General features: G+C 44.7%; 1 protein-coding gene across 1 annotated transcript in view; it reads left to right on the top strand.

The window, feature by feature from the left end:
- POLR2B (RNA polymerase II subunit B) overlaps positions 1–25,416 on the top strand; it is a 601,249-nt gene that overhangs the window by 191,818 nt on the left and 384,015 nt on the right. Inside the window, 4 exon segments of the mRNA XM_040322519.1 lie at positions 12,653–12,772; positions 12,866–13,052; positions 15,097–15,240; positions 21,427–21,566. Coding sequence (XP_040178453.1) covers positions 12,653–12,772; positions 12,866–13,052; positions 15,097–15,240; positions 21,427–21,566 — 591 coding nt within the window.

Here is a 25,416-nt window from a genome sequence, read left to right as displayed (position 1 = left end):
TAGAGAGGGAGAGTACTGATCACGATCACGCTCCGTAAGGGGATTTGTCCAGGTGGGGCTGTAGTACCAAATTCGAGTCACTGCATGAAAACAGAGTGCCCTTGCAATGGGAGCGTAGGACCTGGAACAGGTGTGAAAAAAGGGGATTGGGTTGGTGTTCGGAGCGTAGTAGGAGACGAGAGTAACCTCGACTTCTTGGAGCAAACCAATATAATATAGCGGCCTTCAGGGTCTTTTATTTCTGAGGTCACTGAAAAGGGGATAGAATGATGTAAGGCAATGAGAACACCCCAGTGTTTTGTACTAGCTGAGGCAGTAAACACCTGAGGGTATTTAGGGCCAAAGTATTTTGGAGTATTGCGTTCAGAAAAATGAGTTTCCTGGAGGGCCACTATATCTGCCTTCAAAGAGGCAAATGTTTGAAACGCCTTAACCCTCTTGTTGGAAAAATTCAGGCCCTTGACATTTAGGGAAAGAACATTCAAGGGGGCCATCTAAGACTAAAGAAAATAATATTCTGGGACCTCATCAGGGGACCACGCCGACAGAGTGAAGAGGAAAAAAGGAGCAGAAAGGTAAGACAAGGGAAGGGGGTTCGTAGGGCAAATCAGAAAGCATAAGGAAGGGTGAGAGTCAAACTCTGTCGCCCGACCAAATAGTGCACCAACCACCGGCCAGCCAGCTAGCTCGGTGTGGGTGCACCGTAGAAAGAGGGAGCAATGACTGCTCCCCGCCACAGACGGGGGATATAAAGGTTACCTAACGTGTCAACGTGAAAGGATCAACAAACAGTAATTGTAAATCGAACATTTTTCCAAAAATGAGAATGGTAACAGAAATGAAATTGTCAAATCAATACCAAAGGTGCACATAAGTAACATTTGTAGTGTGTATACCATTATATATCAGAGGGTATGCACCTGGTCCTAAACCTGGGTGCTAGAATAACCCATTCTCTCAGGGGGAAAACCAAAGGATATGTTGGGGTAGGGAATGGAGGCAGGGGAAGGTAAGGGAGGGTATGGCGTTATGTGGGCAGGAGGATGATCGGGGAAAGATAAAGGGTAATTGGGAAGGGTAGGGAGGGGAAGCAACATTCCTGAGTCATAAACCCCGGAGGGGGGTACCCTCCAAGGCACTTGGTAGGAACCAGAGGCTCCTATAGGTGAACTAAACAACCATAAACAACCATAAGAATGGAACTACACCTATGAGGGCATAATTATGTATGTAACACACAAATGCATACGTATGGTGTACAAGTAAACCTGGCTGGCGGATGCAAAAATGTGTCTTGGTCGCCCCGGGCCACAAAAAGCTGCGGCCCGAGGTGGGTTGACTGAAGGCTAAATAAAAAAAATATACATATACTTAGTATAGTAGTAGGAAAAACGACAAAAAAGAAAAATGGTAGACAATGAAAACAACAAAAAAAAAAAGGGATAAAGGACTGGACCTGAGCAACTCCTGTAGGCTTCACAGGATTGCAGTTGTCTCCCTCCGGAAGAGTGGAGAACCAGGATCGGCAGTCTCTCCAAGCTTAGCTAGACAGTTCTTCTGCAGGTGGGACAGTGCGCAACAGTAAGCTTCAGCCCAAAAGTTCAGTCCGGCACTGGGGAAGAAAACAAGAAACAAAAAAGGAGAGACCTGCAAGAAAAAATAAAGTTAAACAAGCCTCTTCAGCGAGGCGAATACAATTGACGGTCAGGAGCTCCATCCCTATGGGAGCGAGCAGGGGTCCCCTTGCGAACAGAGGAGGGACCCTGCTGTGCCCTCCTCGGGGTGAAGGAGTATGGATGGGTGGCATCACGGGCAAGGGTGCGAGGCAAATTAGTCTCTGCTGGTTTGAGCAGGGACGGTTAGGTGGAGGGATTCCAAGAGGCGTTGCAAGGATTCAGGTGATGTGCAGGAGTGTTGTTGGCCTTGGTGGGTGAATTGCAGGGCGAAGGGGAACCGCCAAGTATACTTGAGGTGGTGCTGGATGAGAACTTGCAGTTGGGGCTTCATCGCCCATCTCCTAGCGATAGTGAGGGGGGCCAGGTCAGAAAAGAGCTGATAGGTATTGCCCTGGAACAGAAGGGTATCTTTGTTCCGTGCAGCAGCAAGCAATTGTTCCTTCGTGCGAAAAAAGTGCAGCTTGATGATAATGTCCCGGGGGGGGGGGGGCCATCTTGCTGGCTGCGGGTGAGGGCCCTGTGGATTCTATCAAACTCCAGGCGTTCAATTGGGATAGAGGGTGCAAGCTCTTGGAACAAGGCCATGGAGAATGATTGCAGGTCATCCACGGTTTCAGGGATGTTGCGGATACGCAAATTAGACCTGCGGGAACGATTTTCGGCGTCCTCTAAACGCGAGAGAAGCGTGGCATTCTCCTCATGGAGAGCCGCCTGCTCTTGGGCCTGTTCCTGGAGGGTCAGCTCTGTCATCGACCCGGGTCCGCTGTACGCTGACCAAGCTCCCTGATCTCCCGGGACAGCCTATTGGTGTTCTGATCCGAGGTGACTTTAAGCGCTTTATGAAGCATGGCTTCCATATATTTAAGAAAGTCCCCTTGTGACATACCTAAAGGCGGTAGTGTAGGAGATTCGCCAAGGTGTGCTTCAGTGTCCCCATCGTCGTCACTGTCAGCACGGATGGATCTTTCCGGGGAAGCTGCGAGCTGCTTAGCTAGGGCCTTTGCCGCCATCTTGGACGAGGCGCGGGCCAAGGCCTCCTTGATGGGTTTAGGCTTCGTTTTGCCTCGATGTCCGGTCAGGACCATCCCGGGAGGTGCTGGGTATGTACCGGAGGGGATTGCCAGAAAAAGTGGGGTTGCCGAGCGGTCCCGTCCGTCAGTCAGAACCCGTTGTAGTGGCGGGGAGTGCGGAGCTCTAGAAGGACACGTCTTCCATCACGAGCCTCGCGCATGCGCCCCCCCTACACCAGGTCTTTAGCCATGCATTCAGCTTTCAGAGAATATCACCTTGGAGGTCCTTCCCTTCTGCTTCAGCCTAGATCTTTAAATTGATTAAGGAGCCTCCACCTTCCATGTATTCTGTCATTGGTTCCAATGTGGTCCAAGACGGCTGGGTCTTGCCCAACATCAACACCCCCCCCCCCAGTCCTGATTATAGAATCCCCTATTACCACCAGCTGTCTAGGCCTTCCTGCACTCCCCTTACCACCTCCTATTAGATGGGCTGCTCTCCTGGCTGTTGGGGGTAGCAGTGACTTCTAGAGCTGCCACCTCTGTGTTTGCCACCTCCATCTTTTTTTGTGAGCCCCTTCCACTCCCTCTAACTACATTTAACCCATCTTCCTATCTGATAATCCTGACTTGCCTCTCCACCCTCCACATCAACCTTATTGACCATTTGCTCAACAAGCAGAGGACCCCTTTCAAGGTTGTCCTTTCTGTCTAGTGTTGCAACTTGCGCCTACATATCTCTAATGTGATCTTCTAGAAGTGAAACCCGCTCATCTGTTACAGCGGTATCCATCCTGGAGCTAACCCCCATCCTATGATGGGGGGGGGTTTCCTTTGGGTGGTCAGAGGGAGCCTCATGACCCTGGGGGGGGGGGGCAGGAGTTCCCTGGGTTTGTTCCTGAAGAATAGCTGTCAAGGGGGTTGGAAGCCACAACAGCTGCTAACAGACCCCCCCCCCAATGTTTGTTTTTTCAGGGTAAAACTGCAGACAAGTCGAAGAGCTTCTATGGCTCTAAAAGGAAATGCCCCTGTAGGACCACGTTGGGGGGATACCTAGACTTAAGTGTTATGCATTTTTGAAGGTTTCCAGCTCCCACAGCCCTCAGTGGCCCCTTTAACAGCATCAGCTGCTCTACCAGCGCAGGGTTCGGCACCAGGTCTGCCGGTCATCCTTTCCAGAGATGAATGGACTCCAGGGTACTCCAGGGAGGAGAAGGGGGAGCAACCAAATGGTGTGGCCTCAGGCTCCTAGGCAGTGTCAGAGGGGGAAGGACTGGCCCGTGAGTCCAGTAGGCCCTCACAATACAAACACTCCCTAGAGGAGGTAGAACTCTTGAGGTCTATTTACACCACACTAGGAATTTGGGCTGACAAAAAGCCCTTGACGCTCCATGATCTGATGTATTGGCATGGGCAAACAGAAGAGGAAGGTTTTTCCCTGTCCATGATGTTCTGGTGGATGCAGCCAAAAAAGTGACTTGTTCCAGAAAGGAATCCCTTCTTCAGGGCCTTGAAAAGGCCATTGTCAGAGCATCCAGCGTTTGTGTGGAACAAGAATCCAAAACTGGATGCAGCTCTTTCCCAGGTGTTCAGGCATGATCATCTGGCCATATAAGATGCTATGGACAAAAGGATGGACTCCCTTTTAAAAAACTCTTGGAAGTCATCCATGGGAAATTTGAAGCCAGCAATGGCCATTACGGTGGTGGCCTGTAATTTTAAAATACTGTCTTTCCCAGATGCAGGTGCACATAGAAGCGGGGACCTCTAGGGAGACCATACGATCTTCCTTTCCCATGCTGCTTAGAGGGGTGGCCTATATAGCGGACACATCGGCAGAATCCATCCATATCTGTCAGATCATTGCCCCTTGCCAATTCACTAAGGGCCTTGTTACTTAAGACTTGGCAGGGGGATAACGCCTCCAAAGTCGAGCTGTGGTATCCCGCTAACAGGGAATTTACCTTTTGGATCCGGTCTAGAAGACCTGCTAAATCGCACAGCTGATGGACATCTCTTCCAGTCAATCGCAAACTCTTGTGGTATCCCGCTAACAGGGAATTTACCTTTTGGATCCGGTCTGGAAGACCTGCTAAATCGCACAGCTGATGGACATCTTTTCCAGTCAATCGCAAACTCTAAGTTCAGCCAAAGGGGTTTTGCATTGAAAGGCACGTGGGGGTCCCTAAGTCAGAGGGTCAGAAAATACCCTGGTGGCAAAGGCAAAAAGGGAGCAATTTTTCGCCCTCCAGACCAGCAAAACTTAATGACAGTCTGGCTGGTGTGGGTTCCTCCCAGGCGGTCTTATTCTGGGGATTGTAAGGAGGGTATACCACTTAGAGTTCTTAAGATCTACCCCATGCAGACTCCAGGTCACAGCTCTTCCCAGGTGTGTGGAGAAATCAGAGGCCCTGTTGGAGTCAGAGTTGGAAAGCCAGAATGTAATACGCCGGGTCCCAGCAGACAAAATAGAGAGGTTTTACTCGCACATCTTCGTAATATGAAAACCTTTAGGGAAGTGGACTTATCTTGAACCTAAAGCCCTTGAACCAGTCTGGTTTACCGAAGATTCCACATGAATAACATTTTCTTGGTCAGAGCAATATTACCTCCAAATTGCTACATCTCATCTATAGACCTTAGAGATGGCCATATTCATAATCCCGATTGCAGAGGGGTTTCAGAAATTGCACTGACTGGCAGTATGAGTTGGATGAGAAATGGTCCACTTGCAATTTCTGCCTATCCTCCTCGACCTGCATTGTTATGAAGGTCATGGCAGAGTCCCTGGCTTTTTCCGTCTGAGGCATCTCGATAATCCTCTTTTGTGGCTTCCCCAGAACAGTTAACCTGGGATCTGGAACTGACAAAGGACTTTGAGAGGCCTGGGGTGACAATAAGAAGGGCAATGTCATCACTGGGGCTAATAACTTCAGCTATTCAAGTAGTACAGCGGACGGAACTACACTTTCATTCCCTGCAGAGCTTCATACTGGAGGTGTTGGGACCACAGTCAGGCATCATTGGACGTCCCAGTGAAGATAACCACCACAAGTAAAAATATCTTTGTGGTGGTGGAGTGGGATGGCAAACCTGTGCCAGGGTCAACTGTGGGTTTTTATGGTCACCAAGATTGAGACCACGGATGCAAGGGAATGGGGTGCACGCCTGGGGCCCCTGCTAACACAGGGTACCTGGAAGGGAGAGGAACTCCAAAGGTTTTCAAACTGGATGGAACCAAAGGCTGTGTAAAGACACTCCTAACCTTCCAGGGGTAACACTGAGGCCACCACATACAGCTGTGTTCGGACAACTCCTCGTTGGTAGCATATATAAACAAAAGAGAACACGAAATTTGGAGCAGTGCCCTTCTATCATTGGCATCAGAAATCCTGAGCTGGGCCGAACACAATGCACTGTCCCTCTCCGCGGTTCATTTAAAAGAGGAGAAAGTCGCAGACTTCCTCAGCAGAAGTACACTGAAGGAGAGCAGTTTGGTCCTTAACCAGGAGGTCTTCAAGCTGAAAACCACAACGTGGATCTTTTCACATCAAGAGACTGCAAGAACTCAATTTTAACAGAGTGATCGACCCACCGAGAATCCATCGAGTGACAGTGAGGCCGGGACTATTGCAGGCAGCAACCCCGCTGGTAACGCCAGTAACGGAAACCTTTTTCCAGTTGCCGGCGGAAACATAGATCCAGGAGGGGCATCAAGAAATCTAGTCCCCCCTCCATCTCGCATGAACACGAGACGGGGAACCGGTCGTGCCCGGTGATTAACCTTTCTTCAAGACCAATCACTGAGGGCGAATCTAAGTTGTTGTCCAAAGGTCTATCCTTTTGCCCTGCCAATAGATTAAATTTATTTGACTTTGAGGTAGAGATGTTCAAGTTTGAACGCACTTTGAAAATTTAAACAATTCTTTCACAATCAACCTATGACATCCTCTAAAACTCCGTCTCCATTTAGACTAAAGAGCAAGTTCATTCCTCCCGGACAATTTCATTCGATCGAGAGCTACATTAGGACGATCAAACATGACGTTGTTAATAAAGCCTCCAAAAACGCACAGACCAATCTGGGACCCATGGACTTTGTAGCATTAGAATCCCTCAAGCATGACAGGAACATCATAATTAAGCCCGCCGACAAAGGCGGGGGGGGGGGGTGCTCATCATGGACTACAGTGATTACAGGGAGGGAATGCTTTCCATGTTGGCGGATACGTCTAATTGCCTATTATTGGGGAGTGATCCCCTATTGAGTACTAAGAATGGCTTGGTGAGACTGATCGGTATCGGTCGGGCTAATGGCTGGTTGACAGACGAGGTAGCTGATTTTTTGTATAACAAATTTCCTCGTATGCCTGTTATATATAGATTGCCCAAGATCCATAAGGGCATCACGCCCCTTAAATTTCGGCCCATAGTTTCCGGTACTGGTTCTGTTACCCAGCCATTGGCCCAAGTTATGGACTATTATCTACAACCGCTAGTCAAGGATCTACCAGCATACATCCGAGACACGGGTGATTTCCTTGACAAACTTGGTCCCTCCTCTACGTTTGATGATGGTTGGAAGCTTGCCACAATGGACATTTCCTCACTTTATACCTGTATACCCAATGAGGCTGGTCTTCAGGCGGTTGAACACTTCCTGACCAAACAAGGTTCGCCTGGGTTACCAAGTGCTTTTATTATTGAATGCCTTGAATTTATTTTGGTGAATAATCATTTCAGATTTGAAGGAAGGATGTACACACAGATTAGAGGGACAGCTATGGGGAGCTCCGCTGCTCCCTCTTTTGCTAACCTGTTTGTGGGCTATTTGGAAGAGGTGTATATTTATCTATCCCCTTTATTTCACCGATATGTCAAAAAATGGATGAGATATATAGACTATGTCTTTTTCATATGGACGGGAAGTGAGACGGACTTTGTGAGATTTGTGGAGTATATTAACAGTGTTTTTCCATGGATTGTGTTTAATCCAGAAATTTTGGGTGAATGTATTCCATTCCTTGATGTACTTATCACCATCACTGGTGGTGTCATGACCACATCCCTATACACTAAACCTACTGATAGAAACACTCTATTACATTTTCAGAGTGCACATCCCACACACTTACGCCATAATTTGCCGATCTCGCAGTTTGTACGGGTCTTACGGATCTGCTCAGATGAGCAGAATAAAAAGAAGGAACGAAACATCATGTACCAGAGATTCCTTGAACGGGGTTATCCCAAATCAGTTCTGGATCAAGCTCTGGATAAGGCACTAACAGGCAGTAGCAAAAGTTCTAGGTCTATTTCTTGCCCTATGCTAGTCTATACGTACAATCAAGAATCCGGCACAATTAAATGCGCCACTGAACGCAATCTGAAAATATTGCAGTCAGACAGATCTTTGGGTCCTGAAATCAAGACCAAACCAATGATGGCGTACAAACGCGGAAAAACGTTACTAGATCTAGTACAGGCTGACCCACGACACAAGTACGCTAAGACCGCAACTAAAATATCCCATAAAACCGGGTGTTTTAGATGCTACAACTGTAATGTATGCAACTCCCTTATTTGTGGAGAATATTTTTCACATCCGCATATGGGAGGTCGCTATCCCATATGCAAATATTTTAATTGCAACACCGACTTTTGTGTCTATTTTGAAATGTCCCTGTACATTGGTATACATTGGGAAGACTATTGGCCCATTTAAGAAGCGTTTCCAAAAACATAGAAGCGACATTAGGGTAGCTCTGACTAAAACCTCCAAGGGGGAACAGGTAGATCTGAACAAACCTGTGGCTTTACACTTTGTGACAGTCAAACACCAGGTCCACGAACTTCGTGGCATGGTTATTGAACATGTCAACGCACCCTATAGAGGTGGCGATCGTAATCGATCACTACTTCGCCGCGAGGCGTATTGGATACATACGTTGGGGACAGTACAACCTGGTGGGTTGAACACCAATCTGTCTCTGACGTGCTTCATTGATGATCGCTGATGGGTCACTATGTCTTCCAGTAGGCTCCCCTATTTTGAGCCTTTTTTGTCCGTCTATTGGGTTTCTCTATTCAGTGTTTTTTTCATTTTCAACCGCATACTGATCTCCTGTATGTATTAGTCTTACCGATTTAAGTTTTCAACTTTGCCATTGTTTATTATGAATGACACCCCATATGGTATTGTCTATACCATTATTTTTTCCAGCCCCATTGGGCTTCTTTTGTTTTTTACTTTTTTTCTTTTCATGTCGATGATGTAGACATTGTGCATTTTGCTATGTATGGACGATGACCCCATCAACTTAGACCTGTGGGCAGGTTTTGACAGTGTATACATCGATACAGTTCGTTCGTAGCAACCATTTGTCTGTTGGTGTCTTTACCCGGATTGTTAGTTCTTTGCATAGTGTCTACATGTCACATCTTTCACTTTTTAGTCTGCTCATCCTGGTAACTTTTTATCTTATTTTTGATTTATTTTTTCCCTTTTTCCTTTTCTTTTTTTTCTTTTTTCATTTTTTTGTGCTCATTTTTATTTTTACATTTATTTTTATTTATTTTTTGTTCATTTTTTTTTCTATTTTTTTCTATTTTGTTCATCTAGTTTCTTTAATTTTCATTTTTGTATCACTATTATTTATTCCTTCTACTTTTTTCCCTCTTTTTTTTTTTTTTTTTTTCTTTTTCGATTTTTTTTTTTTTTTTCTAATTTTTTTCTAATTTCTTTTGTCTGCGCTTCTAATCCAGGATGAGCGCACCAAACCTTCTCCATTTAGTAACTCTCCGCGGCCCCTTTAGCCATGTGACAGCAGCTTGCTTTCCAAGCCTCACTGTCACATTTACCCAGATTGTTGGGTCAAGCTTACGTGCGGCGCCCTTGAGTCATTGTTTCTATGACAACGGCGGCTTCCGTGACGGTTTCCTGCATCCCAGGCGCATGCGCGGGATGCGGGGCACGATATGATTGGTCGTTGGCGATCGTATTGTGAATGTAAGTACTAACTTGGCGATTGTGATTACGATCGCAAAAACAGCTCGGGGGGATATACTGACGCCCTGATATATGTGGTTCACCCATGAGGATTTCGCTGGCGAGCACAGCGGGGGTTAGATTGTCGGCACCCCATGCTACCTGCTACCTTTTTCCTGATAATTTACAAGTGGCTAATTACAAACAAGTAACTCACATAGTATAATCAATAAAGGTTCCTGATTGGGGGGAGGGGGGGGGAGGAGGTGATTGGGATGGGTGGGTTTTATGTTTCACACGATTTCATTGGTGACAGTTTTCTATATATATTTGTGTGTTGCATTGTGTTTATATCTTTTGCCTGACGAAGAGGTCCTGCGCGACCTCGAAACGTTGCTTTTTGGATCGCTAATATGAAATACATTTTTGGACGTTTTTTAAATGATCCTGGGTGTGCTGGCGAATATGTTTGTTTGCTTAATTTTAACTGAACAGGTCGGAAGGCACTCTCGGGGTGGATGTGCTAGTGAAAATTTTCCAGGTGCTATATATTTTCTCAAAGGGGTTCGATACTTTGTGTCCGGGTGGAGTGGTGGAACCTCGCAGCCTGGTTACTGAGGAGCTGCTAAAAGCCAAAAGTTTTTCAGAGAGGTTGGTCTCCACTCTGTAGCAGGAAAAAGGAGACATGCCTGATATACTGGAAGACCTGGAGGCGCTTTGACTGGTGTACAGAAAGCTCCTTTGAAGTACGAATTACCATCACAGTATTGGAATTCCTACAGTGTGGGGCAGACTTAACCACTTCCATACAGGGCTGTTATACACACATCCATACCAGGCCTATTCTGGCACTTCTCTCCTACATGTACAAATCATAATTTTTTTGCTAGAAAATTACGCAGAACCCCCAAACATATTTTTTAGCAGACACCCTAGGGAATAAAACGACGGTCATTGAAACGTTTTATCTTGCACGCTATTTGCGCAATAATTTTTCAAATGCCTTTTTTTTGGAAAAAAATTGTTTCATGAATTAAAAAAATAACAAAACAGTAAAGTTAGCCCAATTTTTTTGTAAATTATGAAATATGATGTTACACCGAGTAAATAGATACCTAACATGTCACGCTTTAAGGGGCGTTAAATACATTTTTTTTTTTTTTTTTTACATATCTTTTTTTACACTTTTTTTTATTTTTTTTTTTTATTATCACTTTTATTCCTATTACAAGGAATGTAAACATCCCTTGTAATAGGAATATGTGTGACAAGGTCCTCTTTATGGAGAGATGCGGGGTCGATAAGACCGCACATCTCTCCTCCAGGCTGGAAAGCATGAAATCGGTGAAAAAAAATTCACCGATCTCATGCTTGCTGTTGCTTAGCAGCCGCAATTGCGGCTTTGTTTACTTACGGGGACCCGGGCGTGACGTCATCACATCGCGCCCGGGGTCCTCCGACGGTCATAGAGATGACTGGTGACCATCTGGTCACCAGTCATCTCTATGCTTCCTGCAAGCGCCGGACGATTCGTACTCCGGGCCCCTGATGGCACGGGAGAGCCCGGAGAAGCACCGGATGGCGGCGGGAGGGGGGGGGATGTCCCCTCCCGCCGCCTGTAAAAACGATCTAGCTTCGGAATCGCCGCTATGATCGTTCTTACGTTGTGCAGAAGAGAAGGATATCTGATGCCTCCTAGCTGCAGGCATCATTCAGATATCCCCCACAAAGCCCAGGACGTCACATGACGTCATCCCGGATCGAGGAGGGGTTCCTGCCGCCGTCCTTTCACAATGACGCGGTAGGGAAGTGGTTAAGCACTTTGAAAAGCCAAGTATTGGCCCCAAGTGCATTTTTGGAAAAAAACACTGGCCTCCAATCCTTGGGTGGTTAGGTTCTTTAAGGCACGGAGTAGGCAGAGGCCACCTTTCCCAAAGTTGGACCTGTCTTTAGTTTTGCAGGCTCTAGTGGGGGTTCCCTTTTGAACCTCTGGAAGGATGTTCACTAAATTTGCTAACTCTTAAAACAGACTTTTTAGTAGCAATAACGACTGCCAGGAGGATCAACGAGGTGAAATCTTTGTCAATTAGGACCCCCCCCCCCTTTTTTTGTTCAGGGTCAAATGGTCTTCAAGACTGATCTGGCCTTTTAGCGGGCAAAGAGGTTCCCAAAGGCTCCCAATAGCTAGAGCTATGGCGGTTTCACAAGTGTGAAGGGCTGGAGCTACGCCAGAGCAGATCTGCTGAACGGGAACGTGGTCCAGTTTTACCTACTTTGTAAAACATTACAGGGTGGACCTGGGCTCGGCAAAAGAGCAATCCTTTGGTCGAAAAGTCTTGGAAGCCATAGTCCCACCCTAACAGTGAGTGCTTGTTTATCCTCAAGGTCCTGAAAGACGCAGAGGGAAAACCAAAGTTACGCTTACCAGTAATGTCTTTTCCTGAAGTCTTTCAGGACCTCACAGTTTACCTACCCAGATGTTTAGGGTTCTTGGAGAGGGGGCTCAACACAGGAATAGCAGAACCATTTTATTTTGTATGTCATCTCCCCAGCTGGCCAGAGGTGCTCTTGAAAAACTGAAGGGCTGGCAGGGAAGTGGATTTTTAAGATGGCTGACGCAGTGTTTCCTGTGGAAGCGAGGAGCCAGTCTCTCGTTTGCTGTCCTGAAACTCTCCAGTAAGAGATGTTACCGGTAAGCGCAACTGTTTTTATGAATTGCAAAAAAAAAAAAATTCAGTGAGTTCAGAGTTTAAATTTAATATATATATTTTTTTTGGACAATTACTGGAGAGCTGGTTGAGCACAATCTGTTTTTACAGAAATTTTAATACCTGCACTGTATTCTGCTATTGCTCAGATGTTATGGATGTTTAAAATATGGTCTTGTATGTACGGTTTTTCTTTACAATTATTGCAGTAGGTATGTATGATATAAGCAATTAAGTTTTGATTAAAATGTTGTTGTTTTTTTGCTTCAGGTACATGGTGCATCGACTGCTTCTTGCTGCTTTGGGAAGAAGAGAGCTTGATGATAGAGACCATTATGGAAACAAAAGACTGGACCTCGCAGGACCTCTGCTTGCCTTTCTCTTTAGAGGGTATTATAGGCCATCTTTAAACAAGCTTGTTGAATAGTTCTATTTATATGTCTTAAAGCAGGTGTTCTACATGGATTGTTGTTGTTTTTATAGAATGTTTAAAAACTTGCTAAAAGAAGTAAGGATCTATGCACAGAAATTCATTGATCGAGGAAAAGACTTTAATTTGGAACTGGCAATTAAGACGAGAATAATTTCAGATGGCTTAAAGTACTCCTTGGCTACTGGAAATTGGGGCGACCAAAAGAAAGCCCATCAAGCTAGAGCTGGTGTTTCACAGGTGAGTTAATTTAGTGCTTTAGAAAACAAAATCTGTTTAGTGTTAAATCCCTACATGCAAACAGAATGCTAAAGTATTGTTTAATTATAGTTGAGCAGTGCTCATGATCCAGGCACAGATGGGTCCTGGATCACCCTTACACTACCCCAGAGTTTAAAGCTGATGTCCATGTTTACTTTCACTTTAAATCGTTTGTTTGGGACATGCTGGAACACAGTGATGTAGCTAAGGCTACATACAGTTTATAGATCGTGCTCAATGGGTGCATGTTGGTGAAATGGTTTTATACCATTCATGTATAGTGCTATCCTTACAAATGTAAACAAAATACCAGTGCTTGTGACCAATGTGCTGTTAAGTCATCCAAAAACTTTATTCCCAATATTTACCAAATAGTTTTTGAAATAAACTGAGATGGCATAAGAATATGAAGAAAGGAGATTTAAAGAGTAGTTTAGTTTAACTACAACATTTAATATAGAGAGATTGATGGTGTTTAAAAATACAGGCTGAGTTTATTCAAAGATGGGTTTATTTGGGAGAATTTTGTTTTATATTCTATCTCTGTGTTTAGAGAAACCCCCTCACTTTGGACTAAATTAGTGCATAATGCGATAGAACACCCCCCCCCCCCAAAAAAAAAAAAGTTTCATTATTTTTAAAGGAATCATTTCTTAAAATGTAGTGGGTAGGTTAACCAAGAAACATTAAATAAGACAGATTTCTCCATTTAAAACTAAAAAGTATTGCAAGACTTAAATTACATTTGTCATGTCACAGGATATAACATTTTATGTATTCGAATGTCCTTGCAGACTACAATTTGTAGGTGGAACTAAAAGAAAATTGCATGCGAGGTTGTGAACATATAGTGAATATAAAAATGGTTTAAAAACAAAAAACAAAGCACGTTTACATATTTCAAAGAGAAACAACAAAGATCCAAGCTATCTAATATTTTATGGGATTTATTGTGCAAGACCCCATTGGAGAGGGTATAAATTTAGAGACCTTCTAGGTGCTACAGCACCTAGAGCTAAGAACTTTTATATAGACTGTTGCAATCTGAATGTGTATAGCAGGGATATGCAATTAGCAGACCTCCAGCTGTTGCAAAACTACAAGTTCCATCATGCCTCTGACTCTGGATGTCATGCTTGTGGCTGTCAGTCTTGCTATGCCTCATGGCAATCGTAGTTCTGCAACAGCTGGTGGTCCACTAATTGCATATCCCCGGTGTATAGGGACAGCGCTAGTTTGGTTTCTTTTGACTTTTACAACAGAAAGCTCTCTATTCGTGCCTCAACGTGACTACAGACCCTTTTTTCTTTTACTCTTGTACTTTATACAGTAACGGATCCTCAACTTTTTTAATTTTTCATCGGTACCTGCTTATACAGTATACTGTAAACTTTTTTTCCCTTTTGTGAAAAATGTATTTTAATTAAGATAAACTAAAATCGACACACAGGACATTTGTTAAGCTTCCATGAAGCATCACAAACACATGAAAACATGTTGAAGCAGTAGGTGCTTTATTGTGCGTTTTGAAAGGTTTTTTTTTTCTATACCCAAACACACATCGATCGGTGTAATGCTGCAGCTGTCCCATGTGGACTCTATGCCTGCTGATCACTCGGTTTTTGGTCTGCTCACAGCAAAGAGCATTGACTATCGCTGCTCTCGGCTCTGCTCCTCCTTCGTTTACTGGAGTGTTGGGAAGGGGGGTGGGTGCAGCTTATTCGGCTGTCAGCCGTGTGTTGAGAGACATAGCCAGCTGTCGGGCAGCTGGGTGGAAAGGCTGCCGCGTCAGCTGATGGCGGGAAATAGCCTGCTGTTCAACTTTAGGTCTCAGGAGTGCAAAAGGAAGTGTAGACCTGTGACACACGAGAAGTTTGACTAAAAAGCTTTGGCCACTTTAATTTTACATAATTAACCACACAACCCATTGTCACAATAAACCTTTTAATATTTGATATTTTTTTTTAAACAATTTTGAGTTCCTTTTATGTGCACAATTCCTTTTTTTTTTCTTTTTCTTAAGGTTTTGAACAGATTGACGTTTGCATCAACTCTTTCGCACTTGCGGAGATTAAACTCCCCTATTGGCAGAGATGGAAAACTTGCCAAACCTAGACAGCTGCATAACACCTTATGGGGAATGGTATGCCCTGCAGAGACTCCTGAGGTAAAACCAATACTTATGCAAAGGAATTTGGTACACACAAAGGAGATTCATATCCTTTGTGGCTATGGAGAAATCTATTTAAGTGTTTTTTTTTGTGTGTCAATAAAATGTCACCATTTAATCTTCTTTTTACACCCTTTTTAAGACTTTCCGTTCTGCCAAAAAAATGAATAGGCAACCTGTGAATTTGCAGTATTTGTCATTCACAGTTGGGGTCGGTGAAGAATGTAGAAATGTAAAATGTTTTGGCTGGGCATCTGGGTAATATAATATATACAGGGATATGGGAATGGTATTGTGTGTGTGTGTGTGTGTGTGTGTATATATATATATATCTCTATATATCTATATATCTCTCATATGGAATACCCATCCACAATCCATTTTCATTGCCCTGGCTGATGGAAGGAGGATTTCACCCAAGATTTGATGGCACATGGCCCTGTCAATCGTCTTTTTAATGCAGTGAAGTTTTTCTGTCCCCTTATCAGAAAATTACCCCCAAACCACCACTTCCATGTTTCCACCTCACTGTTTGACGGTGGGTTTGACACATTTTTTGGGGTCATAAGCAGTATTCTTCTTCCTCCAAACACGTTGAGTTGATGCCAAAGAGTTTGATTGTAGTCTCATCTGACCCCAACACTTTCACCCAGTTCTCCGCTGAATCATTCAGATGTTCATTAGCAAACTTTGGAAGGGTCTGTACATGTGCTTTCTTGAGAAGGGGGACCTTGAGGCCGCTGCAGGATTTCAGTCCTTCACAACGTATTGTTACCAATTGTTTTCTTGGTGACTATGATCCCCGCAGCACTGAGATCATTGACAAGATTCTCCTGTGTAGTTCTGGGCTGATTCCTCACTCTTCTCATGATCATTGAAACTCCACGGGGTAAGATCTTGCATGGAGCCCCAGACCGAGGGAGATTGAGTGTTATTTTGTGTTTCTTTCATTTGTGAAATATTGCACCAACTGCTGTAACCCTCTCACCAAGCTGCTTGGCGATGGTCTTGTAGCCCATTCCAGGCTTGTGTAGGGCTACAGTCTTGTTCCTGCCATCCTTGGACAGCTTTTTGGGCTTGGAATTTGATTGCGTCTTTGGACAGGTGTCTTTTATACAGGTAAGAAGCGGAGAATAGGAGCAGTCCTTTCATACCTGTATAGCAGACATCTGGAACCAGAAATCTTGCTGATTGGTAGGGGATCAAATACTTATTTTACAATGCAAATCAACTTATAACTTTTTAATGCATTTTGTCTCCCAATGTTAAACTAAACCAACCATCAATTATAGACGTGTGTGAAAATATATATATATATATATATATGTGTGTGTGTGTGTGTGTGTATGTGTGTGTATATGTATGTATGTATGTATATGTATATATATATATATATGTGTGTATATGTATGTGTGTATATGTATATATATATATATATATATATATATATATATATATATATATATATATATATATATATATATATATATATATATATATATATATATATATATATATATATATATATATATATATATATATATATATATTTGTGTGTGTACCCTGGCAGAATTGGATTTCTTGGCCATTTTTAAGAGAATATGAATAACACAAACTTTTCTTTCACTCTTGGTTAGTGTTTGGTTGAAGCCATTTATTATCCATAAACTGTTTACCTTTTTTTTTTTTTTTTTTTCATAATGGCAACAAAATACCCAAATGACCCTGATCAAAAGTTCACATACCCTGGCCTGATAACATGCACACAAGTTGACACACAGAGGTCTAAATGGCTATTAAAGGTAACCATCCTCACCTGTGATCTGTTTGCTTGTAATTAGTTTGTGTGTAAAAGGTCAATGCACTTCTGGACTCCTGACAGACCCTTTCATCTTTCATCCAGTGTTGCACTGATGTTTCTGGAATCTGAGTCATGGGGAAAGCAAAAGAATTGTCAAAGGCTCTACGGGAAAGGGTAGTTGAACTGTATAAAACGTAAAAGGGGTATAAAAAGATTTCCAAGGAATTGAGCATGCCAATCGGGAGTGTCCAAACTAATTAATAATGGAAAATGAGGGGTTCTATTGAAACCAAACCAAGGTCAGGTAGACCAACTAAATTTTCAGCCACAACTGCCAGGAAAATTTGTTCTGGATGCAAACAAAAACCCACAAATAACTTTAGGTGAAATACAGTACTTTCTGAAAACATGATGTGGCTGTTTCAAGATGTACAATAAGGAGACCCGAAGAAAGATGGGCTGGATGGTCGAGTCGCCAGAAGAAAGCCATTACTACGCAAATGCCACAAAGTATCCCGCTTATAATATGCCAAACGGCACAGAGACCAGCCTCAAACCTTCTGGTCATTTGGAGTGATGAGACCAAAATTGAGCTTTTTGGCCACAACCATAAACACTAGCTTTGGAGAGGAGTCAGCAAGGCCTATGATGAAAGGTGCACCATGCCTACTGTGAAACACTGAGGTGGGTCGCGGATGTGGGGATGTGTGCGCTACAAAGGCACAGGAAATTTGGTCAAAATTGATGGCTGCAGTGTGTTATCCAAAAAATACTGGAGGAACATTTGCCTTTTTCAGCCAGGAAGCTGCGCATGGGACGTACTTGGACATTCCAGCGTGGCAACGATCCAAAACACAAGGCCAAGTTGACCTGTCATTGGCTACAGCAGAAAAAAGTGACGGTTCTGGAGTGGCCATCTCGGTCTCCTGACCTCAAGATCATTGAGCCACTCTGGGGAGATCTCAAACGTGCAGTTCATGCAAGACAACCCAAGAATTTACAGGAACTGGAGGCTTTTTGCCAAGAGGAATGGGCAGCTTTACCATCTGAGAAGATAAAGAGCCTCATCCACAAATACCATAAAAGACTTCAAGCTGTCATTGAAGAGGGCAATACACAGTATTAAGAACTGGGGTATGTAAACTTTTGATCATTTGGGTAGTTTCTGTTGCCATTATAATTTAAAAAGAGTAAACACAGTTGATAATAAATGGCTTCAGCCAAACACTAACCATGGGTGAAAGACTGAGCCATGCCTTCTCATCCAACATCAGTGCCTGACCTCACAAATGCGCTTCTGGGAGAATGGTCAAACATTCCCATAGCCTAGTGATGGCGAACCTTGGCTCCCCAGATGTTTTGGAGCTGCATTTCCCATAAAGCTCATGCACTCTGCAGTGTAGTTGAGCATCATGGGAAGTTTAGTTCCAAAACATCTGGGGTGCCAAGGTTGACCATCACTGCCATAGACACACTCCTAAACAGTTATGATGGGAGTTATGATGGCACTTGTAGTTCCACAACAGCTGGAGGGCCACCAGTTTGACACCCCTAGTGTCAGCCAGCATGTTGGGGTTTCTGAGTGCTAGACTTCTGTTTCTTAGGTTCCCCCCCCCCCTTCTTCTAAAAGGCCTTCTAGTTACTGTGATGCAATTGCCTATATATGCTCCAGTTTAATTTTCCCTGCTAATTTAATGCTGTGGGTTGCAGGTAACGGGTGTTTATATGTGTGATTCATCTCTCTCTGTAAAGACTGTTCATATGTTAAATAAGGCTAGCTTTTGAAAGGCCTTTAATTGTGTGACAACGCTGTCTACAACCTAGTGATGCTCAGAGGTGTTACTAGGTGTCAAACTGGATGCAGACGAAATGTCTGCCTAAGAAACTCAAGGGTGTGAAGGTGGTTTGTTATGCTGTTTAAGGAATGTGCAGTGATTAGACATGATGATCATCAGTCGGTGCCGACCTGTCTAGAATGTTTTAGTAATTAGCCTTAGTGTGTGATTAGGGGGGGTGGAGATTTCATTGTTGCTTCAATGTCTTGGACTGTATAAAAAGCTGAGAAGAAAACCATTAAAGTCTGTGTTGTTCCAGTAGTATGCTTGTCTCATGTGTGGCTTTCTGGGCGACTTCAGGAATATTGCTCCTCGTGGAATATTGGGGTGATTTTCGTTATAGGAAGAAGGGAACGTTGACGGGGATGTCATTGTAATACCGTCAGTTACTGTTTTAAAAAGGGGGGGGGGGGTTTAGGCTTTAATACTCGCCTTTAAATTGGTTCTGAAGCCTATGGCCTCTTTCACACAGGACGGATCTGTGCAGGCACCGCCCTGTCAGATCTCCGCTCTCCCCTATGGAGGGGATCGGATGAACACGGACAAACGGTCCGTGTTCATCCGATCCGCAAACGGATTGAAAAATTGGGTTTTCCTCCGTCTGCAGAATCGGAAGATTGCGGAACCAATGTATGTCCCTTTTTCATCCGTACACGGATGGATGAAAAACGGACATACGGTCCGCCCATGTGAAAGAGCCCTTGGGGTTTTTGCCTTAATGCAGTCTAGGTATATAGGTAAAAAAACTTGACTGCAGCTCCCACCTCAGCCTCCCCTTCATACTTAACTGAGCCCAATCTTGATCCAGCGGTGTTTATGAAAGCAGTAGCTCTCCCGGGTTTTTCTCTTCTCATTGGCTCACACAGCAGTTGATCCATTGGCTTCTGCTGCTGTTGATCACAAAAGGCTTGCTATTGGGGCACTAACAAAAGGCTTGCTATGGGGGCACTCAGCAGGGTGAAAGAGCCAGGACCACCAGTAGAAGGAACTGTTCAGCTCAAAGAAGAGGCAAGCAAAAAATTATAACAGGAAAAACTTACTTTGCCCCTCCTCATCTTGAGCGCATAAGCCTTTCTGGGAAGAAACCAGGTGTTGGCCGTACCTTTTTTTTAGATTATTTAATTCAACTTTATTTCCTATTTGGGTGTCCCACTGGGGCCTCATAGTTTTGACCTATTATTTTATTTTTTTCCCTACTATAACTTTCTTCTCTATAGTTTAGTCAGTGTCTTGCTCATTACTGTGTATAATATATTGTGGAACTAACTATTATCTTGGACCAAAAATGTTCTTTATTTTTGCTGCAATTTTTTTTATTTTTTGTCTGAAATGTAAAAAAACAAAACAAGTTAAAATACAGCTGTATGTGTTACAAGGGTGGGTAGAGGTGGAAGCATTTTAAGCTTTGTAATTGCCTTTGTGTGCCTTTTTTTTTTTTTTTTTTTGGGGGGGGGGGGGGGAGAATTCATTGTGGCATTAAGATTTAATTGTAAAGACAGGTGAACAGGTATACTGTAGAGTTTTTAAACACAAAATGAAGAGCGTTTTTTTAAAGAAAATGTCAATCCCGGAAGAATTTACCCCCTTCCTTACCAGAAGTCTTTTTGCGACGTTTCTCCCAAACAAAATTGACGTCCTTTTTTTTTTTTTTTTTTTTTTTTTTTCTTTTTTTCCCGCAAATAGAGCTTTCTTTTGGTGGATTTGATCACCTCTGCGGTTTTTGTTTTGCGCTATAAACAAAAATAGAGCGACAATTTTGAAAAAATGCAATATTTTTTCCTTTTTGCTATAATAAATATCCCCAAAAAATCTAAATTGTTTTCCTCAGTTTAGGCCGATACGTATTCTACATATTTTTGGTATAAAAAAGCAATATGCGCTTGGTTTGCGCAAAAGTTATAGCGTCTACAAAATAGGGAATACGTTTATTGCATTTTTATTTTTACTAGTAATGGCGGTGATCTGCGTTTTTTTTTTTTTTTTTGCGATCGTGACATTGCGACGGACATATCAGACACTTTTGACACATTTTTGGGACCATTTATACAGCAATTGGTGCTATAAAACTGCACCGATTACTGTGTAAATGTGACTGGCAGGGAAGGGGTTAACGCTAGGGGGTTAATATGTTCTCTAGTGTGTGTGATTCTAACTGTAGGGGGAGGGGACTCACAAGGGGAGAAGACTGGTGTGTGTTTCTCTGTACTGGGAACACAGCATCGGTCTCCTCACAGGACATGGATCTGTGTGTTTACACACACAGATCCACGGTCCTGCCGTGATTGTGGGCAATCGCGGGTGCCCGGTGGACATTGCAGTCGCCGGGTACGCGCATCGGGTCCCTGCGAGACGCTGCGGGAGCGCGCGCCCCCTAGATGGCCGGGAAGCCCTGGATGTCATTGGACGTCCACCCGGGATGGGAGATCCCATCTGTGGACGTCATGACAATGGACGAGTAGGGAAGTGGTTAATTGCCCCCAGAACATTACTTTGAGGCGGTCTAATTTTCATCATGCCTAATTCATTTTTTTTTTTTTTTTTTAATAGGGTCATGCTGTGGGTCTTGTAAAGAATCTTGCTTTAATGGCTTATATATCGGTTGGCTCTCAGCCTTCACCAATATTGGAGTTCTTGGAAGAATGGAGTATGGAAAACCTTGAAGAAATTTCTCCTGCTGCCATTGCAGAGTGAGTGTAAATGCGTATTACATTTTTTTTTTTTGTTTGTTTATATCCAAAAAGCATTTTATTAAAGATATAACACCTTGCATTGCCAAACATTATAAAGCAATACAAAACTCAATGTAAATATACTTGACAGTGGGGTTAATCACTCATTCAGATAAACCAGATCAATGTAATAACCTCTTCATAAAACATAGATCCAGTCACATACCAAAACTGCCACCATGAAAGTGCACTGCCCTTATCTTCATGGAATTTAACTTTACCCGGCCTTAAGCCCGAGCAATCTGTCCATCAGATCTTCCGGAGCATGCCCCTGTTTTACAGGCATAATTTGTTTTTAACAGCTTGCCAACCGCCGTACGAACTTGTACGTTGGCAGAATGGCATGGCTGCGCAAATAAATGCACATATAAGGCCCCTTTAAATGGCCTCTGTTTGGTCGCGCTCGCAACCCTGAAACAAGCTCCGTGACCATTCCTGCTGGACCTGTGGACTCTGTCCGCCGGTGTCCCGTGATAGTGTCAAGGAGCTGAAGAGCGGGGAGATGTTGGTATAAACACAACATCTCCCTGTTCTGCCCAGTGACACTGTCGCTGATCGTGTTCCCTGTCATCAGGCACAGCGATCAGTGATGTGTCACTGCAAGCCACGCCCTCAACAGTTAAAAGCAATCCCTAGGTCACACTTAACCCCTTCAGAGCCCCCTACAGGTTAAACCCTTCACTGCCAGTGTAATTTTTACAGTAATCGGTACATTTTTATAGCACTGATCGCTGTAAAAATGACAATGGTCCCAAAATGGTTTCCGATGTGTCCACCATAATGTCGCAGTCACGATGAAAATTGCTGATCGCCCCTATTTTGTAGACAACTTTTGCGCAAACCAATTAATGCTTTTTTTTCTTTCGTTCATGGACGGACACGGCCTTAATCTTGACATAGTGGGTATTAGCATTCCTTTAGGAGTGACTAGGCAGAAACTTATAGTAAATGTTAAACTTATCATACACACCCTACAGCCCTACCCAGGGGACAGGCCCTCTGGGTATAACCCCCCCTCTCTGCATCTCGGATCAGTTTTTTTCTGCCTAGTTAAGGAGAAGACATGGCTCCCTTCAGGCCCATAGGCCTGGAGGCTTTTAGTTCAAATCTATTTTTGGATTTTCTTTTTTTGCTCCCAGATCCTTGATCCCAGATTTTTTGATCCCAGATCCTTGTAGTCCCCCCCCCCCCCATTTCGGCCATCGAGCGTGTGCCGACCATAGCTACGCACTGGGTCGTCCTCGACATGCCCGTCGCTCTACAGGTGGCCGGTGAGCTATATGCTCCAGGGCATGCATATGACCAGTCTAGAGGGCTGAGTCGCAGCCGGGCCGACAGTCACCTCCGTTACCATGCGGGAGATGGTCCGTCTAGGATGCCTACAGCATAAACCCACAGGAAGGGTAAGTAGTTACCACCTTGCTTCGGCAGGAAGACAGAGCTGGGCATCCCTGGAGAGGTGAGTAAAGGGCTCTATGCTTCCTTTCTCCCCTCCCTAGGCTATCTGAGCTAGCTGCTGGGGCGGGGGTTCCCCTGGGGAGCTTCACCTGGGGCCTCTATTGACGCTCGGTGGCCATGCTTTTTGTGATTTCTGCATGTTTTTTACTTCCTGGGGTGTTACACTTGCATCGGTTTGTAGGGCCGTACTGCGTCTAGCGTCCGCTCAGCGGCCGTCGCAGTATGCCCCAAGACGGCGCTATAGCAGTGGCATTGCTTGCAGCCTTTTGCCTCACGAGGTCAGGGCCTCTAGCTGTCGTTCGGCGGCCATTTTATTGTAGCCCCACAACGTATTTATGCATAACACTGGCGGCCATGCTTTTGTGGCCTCAGCGCTGTTGGCCTCTAGTGTCAGAGCGGAGGCCATCTTTATTATTTAAACGTCAGTCAGACACGCTGCTGACTACTCAAACTAAGGAGCTGACAAAAGCTGCAGCCCTATTAAGTAGCAGCTATCGTAAAACAGCACAGACTGACACTCACTCTCTGCTAGTGTTCAGTGGACAAGAAGCGGCTCAGCTACAAAACTGCACCGTACTACGAAGTTCCTGGGTGGTGAGTCCTCTGGGGGGGGGGGACCCCTCGTCTGCTGCAGCTAGGAGGGTGGATTACTGTATTTGCTTGGGAGTCCATGTGTCAGGCGTGTGGGCAGCATGGCGTCAGAAACAGACGTCTTTTCCCCTGAGACACCTGAGCTGGCAATTGATGCCCCTGCACCTGATGTATCGGTGGACACAATGTCGGCAATCCTAGATGCCTTTGTTGCCAAGGTGGAAGCAGCGCGTGGGAAAACGGGGGCTAGAAAGTGCCCCCTCCCCCAGCATTTTCTGGGGACAACTCGGATACGAAGCCAGGCCAAGCTACGGCTCAGGACCCTGGCTCTGAGGTATCTGACAATGCGGACCTAGATCAGCCAGACAGTGAGGATGACCCAGGTCAGCACGCGAGAGGGCTCTGGTAAGTGACCTTATCACTGCAGTGCGAGATACCCTAAAAATAGAGGGGTCTGTAGAAGCAACAGAAGCGCCGGTCCCTTTTGGGTTCCGTAAGGCGACCAGCACTGCGAAGGTGTTCCCTTGTGTGTCTTACTTAGACAAACTTTTATACAAGGAGTGGGACAAACCACAAGACTTTTTTTTTTTTTTGAGTACCTAAAAATCTGGAGGAGAGTTTCTTGAAGAAATGGACCTCGCCTCCAATAGTGGACCCTCCTGTGTCTAGACTAAACAAGCCATCCACCATTCCGGTGGAGGGGGCTTCCACCTTCAAAGACCCTGCGGACAAGAAGGCTGAGGCGATCACCCACAACCTATACACAGTAGTGGGTTTGGCGGTACGCCCAACCATAGTTGGGGCACTGGTGTCTTGGACACTCACAGAATGGGCAAAAATGCTGCTCAATTAGAAGCATGTCGGGCTTCCCCGGACGAGGTAGCCGTAGCTGACCAGCTGGTACAGGGCCTAAAATTTGTTTGCGAATCAGCCTTGTACACAATGCCTCTGCTGGCCAGGGCTTCAAGCCATGCAGTGGTGTTACGCCGTCTACTTTGGTTAAAGAATTGGTCTGCGGACCAATCTTCCAAGAAAGCCCTGATGGACCTGCCCTTTAAGGGCGACAGACTTTTTGGTGCTTCCCTGGATGACATTATTAAAGATGCCACAGGAGGTAAGAGCACGCTGCTCCCACAATCCAAGAAGGGGAAGGAGCCACGCCGGAGGCAAGGGCCCTTCACCGCACACAAGCTTTTTTCTTTTTTTTTTTTTGCCCGGTGCGGCAGGTAAAAGACCTCAGACCGATAAGGCGCCTGCTCAGGGGAAGAAACGTTCCTGGTTTCGCAAACCCAACAAACTTGTAAACAAAACTGCGTCCGCATGAAGGTTTGCCCCCACCAATCTCTCGGGTGGGTGGGGAAGTCTTTGTGAATTTGCGACCCGGTGGACATTTCAGGTCCATGACCGGTGGGTTTTCGAGGTAGTCTCTTCAGGGTACAAGATAGAATTTCTATCTTGCCCACCAAACAGATTTTTTCCCTCCAACCTCCAGCTACAACCGACTCGTCGGGAAGCCCTTTTTGGGGCAGTTCAGGGCCTTCTGGAATGCTGGGTGGTTATTCCTGTCCCAGTACAAGAACGGTTTCAGGGGTTTAAATCCAACCTGTTCATAGTACCAAAAAAGGAGAGCATTCGTCCAATTCTGGACCTCAGGGCTCTCAATTGCTTTGTGAAGGTACAAAGATTCCTGATGGAATCGATTTGCTCTGTCGTCACTGCTCTCCAGCCAGGGGACTTTCTGGCATCCCTGGAAATCAGG

The sequence above is a fragment of the Rana temporaria genome, chromosome 1 (genome assembly GCF_905171775.1).
Source record: "Rana temporaria chromosome 1, aRanTem1.1, whole genome shotgun sequence".
Lineage (NCBI taxonomy): Eukaryota > Metazoa > Chordata > Amphibia > Anura > Ranidae > Rana > Rana temporaria.
Note: the sequence above shows the minus strand (reverse complement) of the source record. Positions and strands in the feature narration are given on the sequence as shown.